Source organism: Rhagoletis zephyria, unplaced genomic scaffold, assembly GCF_001687245.7.
Source record: "Rhagoletis zephyria isolate East Lansing unplaced genomic scaffold, Rhagoletis_zephyria_1.1 Rzeph_scaffold_15846, whole genome shotgun sequence".
Classification (NCBI taxonomy): domain Eukaryota; kingdom Metazoa; phylum Arthropoda; class Insecta; order Diptera; family Tephritidae; genus Rhagoletis; species Rhagoletis zephyria.
Window position 1 is genome coordinate 7,907 of NW_016172912.1, and position 4,596 is coordinate 12,502.

General features: G+C 42.2%; 2 protein-coding genes across 2 annotated transcripts; both read left to right on the plus strand.

The window, feature by feature from the left end:
• The first annotated feature begins 865 nt into the window (after positions 1 to 865).
• On the plus strand, positions 866 to 2,369 carry LOC108379200 (odorant receptor 7a-like). Its single transcript, XM_017635524.1, has 4 exons — positions 866 to 929; positions 992 to 1,742; positions 1,793 to 2,153; positions 2,217 to 2,369. Exons 1-4 carry the CDS (start codon positions 866 to 868, stop codon positions 2,289 to 2,291), a joined length of 1,251 nt encoding a protein of 416 aa, XP_017491013.1. The 3' UTR covers positions 2,292 to 2,369.
• A 110-nt stretch (positions 2,370 to 2,479) lies between these two features.
• LOC108379201 (odorant receptor 7a-like) lies at positions 2,480 to 4,197 on the plus strand. Its single transcript, XM_017635525.1, has 3 exons — positions 2,480 to 3,423; positions 3,490 to 3,850; positions 3,918 to 4,197. The coding sequence occupies exons 1-3, from the start codon at positions 2,480 to 2,482 to the stop codon at positions 3,990 to 3,992; spliced, it is 1,380 nt and encodes a 459-aa protein (XP_017491014.1). The 3' UTR covers positions 3,993 to 4,197.
• The last annotated feature ends 399 nt before the right edge of the window (positions 4,198 to 4,596 follow it).

Sequence of the window (4,596 nt, forward strand, 5' to 3'; positions counted from 1 at the left end):
AAAAAAAAAACTGCATGAACGGACAATTAAATGCTCTAATTAATTGCCCATCTCTGTTGATGCACCCTTTATAAACACACTCAGTCGCAAGCAAATAAAAAATTATAATGAATGTAATATGAGTATTCATGAGGTTTTTGTTTTCACAGTTATGACTAAATTATTATGAAATGCGTGGAATAATTAATGTGAAAGTAATAACATAATAAAAAGCCAAACGTAGGTGCGACCATTCGAGTTATTGACTGGTATTTGGCAGACCAATTAGAGCATAACAACAGTTAAGCGGTATAACGGTAAGTAAGTATCAACTAAAATTAAGCTCTTAAGGGCCAAATAAAACGCTTTGATTGCATGGTCAAAACTTTGCATTCACACCACTTCAAATTCAAATTCACGTGTGTTCAAAGTTGTGGCTATTAATAAAAAGAAACTTGGCATAAGAAAGTTTCTCGTCACAGCAAAAATTAATTTTTAATTTATTGTCAAAGTGCTAAGAATTCTACACTGAAAAAGTTGAATTGATGATTAGAAAAAAACATATGTATATATGTACGTATATATTCCGCTAAATCGTGAATACGATAAGTATTTTTGAGCTGCCGTAAACCATAAAGAAAGTTAACATTTTAAAGAGAAATTCTGCATGGGGCACCAAGCGCGACTATTTCTTTCGGTGCATTGGTCTCTTGTTTCTTTGCCACAACCCCAAACTTTTTTACTTGACCTCATGAACTTTCAAAAGTGCTAACAATTCCCTTCGCAAGCTCAACCACAACCACTCGCGAATTTCGTCTATAAAAATGCAAACGCGTGTGGCAGCATTTACAGTCTTAATTAAAAAATCTTCATCGTGGTCGCACCAATGTCCGAAGCTCCGTGCAACAGCCGCCAGTTGCGGTACGACAATGTTGGAGGCGTCCGTTCAGGTAAGAAATCATATAGAAGCGTTCTACTCAAATTTCCTTCATCGCCGCTGCATTTTCAACAGCCGCGTCAAACGTCCAAGCAACGCCTTCGGTACGCACCGTGCATGCACTGAACTATCTCTTCAGCGGCTTTCGCGTGCTCGGCATCTACATGCCCGCCCGCCGTAAGTGGCTCTACGCGCTCTATGCGCTCATTCCACATGTGCTGGTCACCATTTGGCTGCCACTGTCCTTCGTCTTCAGCTATGCCACCATGTCTGCCGCAGACTTGGAACCCAGCAGCCTGCTCACCTCCATTCAGGTCGCCATCAATGTGATTGGTTGTTCGGTGAAAATTGTTGTGATGGCTTTTCTGCTGCCAAAGTTGCGTACCGCTAATGCGTTTATGGATCGCTTGGATGCGCGTTGCCGCGATGAGGATGAAATTTGCGAGTTGCGTAAGATTGTGCGTCAGGGTAATCGTTTCGTGGTGCTCTTTGCCATGTCCTACTGGAGCTATGCGACCAGCACTTTCCTCGGCTCGGTGTTCTTTGGCCGTCCACCCTATGCGTTGTACAATCCGTTCCTCGATTGGCGCAAATCGAAACTAGAGTTCATAGTAGCGTCGCTGATTGAGTTCGCACTCATGGACGTGGCTTGCTTTCAGCAAGTGGTAGACGACTCTTATGCGGTCATCTATGTGTGTATACTACGCACGCATATGAACATTTTATTGATACGCTTAAGGAAGTTGGCCACGAATGCAGAACTGAATGCGGAGCAGAATTTGGAAGAACTGAAACTTTGCATTGTGGATCACAAGAATCTACTGGGGTAAGTTTGTTTGCCACCCTGGATGCATTCGTAACCTCCCGCCTTTGCAGACTCTACAACATCATTGCGCCTATAATTTCTGTGACGATCTTCATCCAATTTATGATAACCGCCACCATACTCAGCGCTACGCTTATCAATATCTTCGTTTTCGCCGATCAGTTCTCAACACAAATCGCCTCCTGTTTCTATATACTGGCCGTGGTGGTAGAGATCTTTCCGCTTTGCTACTACGCGCAGTGTCTCATGGACGATAGCGAACGCCTATCGCAGCAGATCTTTCACGCAAATTGGATAGAACAGGACGTGCGTTTTAGGAAAATGATGGTTTTCTTCATGCAGCGCACTCAGCACGTAATGGAACTTAATGCCGGCAAGATATTTCCCATAACATTGGGCAGCTTTCTGAGTGTGAGTATGCGAGAATGTTGAGGTTTGATATGTATGAATAATTAAAACCCTGTCCCTACACAGATTGCGAAATTCTCATTCTCATTGTATACGCTGATCAAGAAAATGGGCATTAGGGAGCGAATGGGGCTGGAATAATGGCAAGCAGCAGTAGTCTCTTCATGAAAATCTTCTTAATTCTAAACAATAAAAATTGTGGGCCAAACTTCGATTAAATGGTTTCTTTCCAGTAGGGCGGGATCTTAAAATTAATATTGGGCACTAGGTTATCTGATAAATTCAGTATTTTCTTAACTTTAGTTTGCTATTTACAGGATTTAGTCAACATGGCCAACTTTTTACCTCGCCAGCTAAGGAAGCTGGTTTTTCAAGGCCTTCGCCCCGAAAAGGTCATTGTTGCCGAGGTGCAACCACCTGCCGAGCCAGTTCTAAGCAACGCCCAACTGATACGCCTTCAATTCGAGAGGGCTACGCGCACTCCTGTCAGCAAAAGAGAATCTTCGGCGCAAGAAGAACATGAAGTGCGTCCTTACGGTGCCGTACACGACATCCATTCGAAGGATGGGCTCACGTATCTCTTTCGCTCCTTTATGGCACTTGGTGTACTAATGCCAGAAAAATATAAATTCCTCTATTGCCTTTATGCGCTTCTTCCCCTCGGACTCATAACCTTCTACCTACCCGCCGCTTTCGTGCTATCCTATTTCAAGCTGGACTACTCGACTATCAAGATCGGCAACTTGCTGACTTCGGTACAGGTAAGCATTGCATCATTCGTCGGCGCCATCAAACTATGTGTAATGGCATTCAAGCTGCCTAAATTGCGCGCTGGTGAAGCTATAATGTCTGAGTTGGACGCGCGCTGTAAGGATGAGGACGAGATCGAAGTATTACGCAAAGTCGTACGCCAGGGCAATCGTTTACTGGTTTATATTTTAATTTGCAATTTAATCTATTCGACAAGCACTTTTTTGGGCGCAACGCTGAAAGGACGGCCGCCCTACGATATTTACAATCCGGTAGTGGATTGGCGCAAATCAAAATGGCAATTCGTATGGGCTGCGCTCTGGGAATTTATACTCATGGATGGATTGTGTGCCGAGGAGGCTATAACCGACTCGTATGCTCCGATTTATGTTTGTATAATTCGGGCGCACATGAAGACGCTGCTCATGCGCTTACAGAAACTCGGCTCTAATCCAGAACGCTCTCGGGAAGAGAACTATGAAGACCTTAAGATGTGCATAAGGGATCACAAATCGCTGCTGAAGTGAGTGGAAGTGGTTGGCTTACTTTCATAGAATAGAGTTCTAATGGGCGCCTCTTCTTCTTACAGGCTGTTCGATATCGTGCATCCGATTATCTCCACCACCTATTTTCTACAGTTCATGACCACTTCGCTGATGGTTGGTTGCACTTTACTCAATATAATGATCTTTGCGGTGGACAACTCTGCACGCATCGGCCACTTGTGTTATGTTGTTGCCTTGCTCATGGAGGTCTACCCTCTGTGCTATTATGGCCAAAGCCTGCTGGACGATAGTAATAGTCTGGCTAATACCATTTTTCATGGCCGCTGGGTAGATCAAAATGAGGATTTTCGCAAAATGTTGGTGATCTTCACACAACACACCCAGAAACCTATGGAGCTGCTGGCTGGGAAGCTAATTCCTATCAATTTGACCACTTTTGTCAGGGTGGGTAGGAGTGGCATAGAGGAAGGGTCTTTCCATTACAGACGTCACTTATGAACTTCTCTTGCAGATCGCTAAATTTTCATTTACGCTCTACAGTTTTATTAACAATATGGGTGTAAAGGAGCGCTTTGAGGGGTTGTAAAGCTGCGCAGAGGAGAATCAAGTAGAAAGTTTTCAGAAGACACATAGATATTTGTATTTCAAAATACTGGCACCGAATGTAGTTGCTTTTGTAGAGTAGAGTGACTAAACAACATGCCCCTGCAAATGAAAAATCTCACACGTTTGCTCCTTTGCTTTGAGTAGCTTTAAATATGAAAGGGAATATTTGATTTCTGCAAAACTAAAGGCGCTGGCCCAATGCAGGCTTGCTTTGCACGCCTTACTTACTTTAATTTGCTTTGATTTACTTCAAAAACTCGTTTGACCAAAAAATAAAAAATTAAGGTCTGTTCCCTTACACTAAGAATAATTTTCCCACAAAATTCCAGAAAACTAAAAAAAAATACAAACAATCAGATTTATTTTTAAATTGATGCGAATTTGAATGCATTTCAAAGGAATGATAATAATTATACATATATAACTATAGGTACATTTATTAAAAACAAAAAAAAATCCAATTCTTCAAGAGACGACTGACCAGTAGTTTGACATCATAAATATCGCTAGCTAGCAAGAGAAATTAAGGATTAATGTACTTGTTTTATTTTTTCTTATTTATATTCAATGAAAGGCAAATTTTC

What these genes read in the sequence shown, in the direction of transcription:
- LOC108379200 (XM_017635524.1), top strand. Translation starts at nt 866, where the DNA reads ATGTCCGAAGCTCCGTGCAACAGCCGCCAGTTGCGGTACGACAATGTT. An exon ending in TGTTGGAGGCGTCCGTTCAG is followed by an intron (nt 930 to 991) that starts GTAAGAAATCAT and finishes CATTTTCAACAG; the next exon opens with CCGCGTCAAACGTCCAAGCA. An exon ending in GATCACAAGAATCTACTGGG is followed by an intron (nt 1,743 to 1,792) that starts GTAAGTTTGTTT and finishes CCGCCTTTGCAG; the next exon opens with ACTCTACAACATCATTGCGC.
- LOC108379201 (XM_017635525.1), top strand. Translation starts at nt 2,480, where the DNA reads ATGGCCAACTTTTTACCTCGCCAGCTAAGGAAGCTGGTTTTTCAAGGC. An exon ending in GATCACAAATCGCTGCTGAA is followed by an intron (nt 3,424 to 3,489) that starts GTGAGTGGAAGT and finishes TTCTTCTTACAG; the next exon opens with GCTGTTCGATATCGTGCATC. An exon ending in ATTTGACCACTTTTGTCAGG is followed by an intron (nt 3,851 to 3,917) that starts GTGGGTAGGAGT and finishes CTTCTCTTGCAG; the next exon opens with ATCGCTAAATTTTCATTTAC.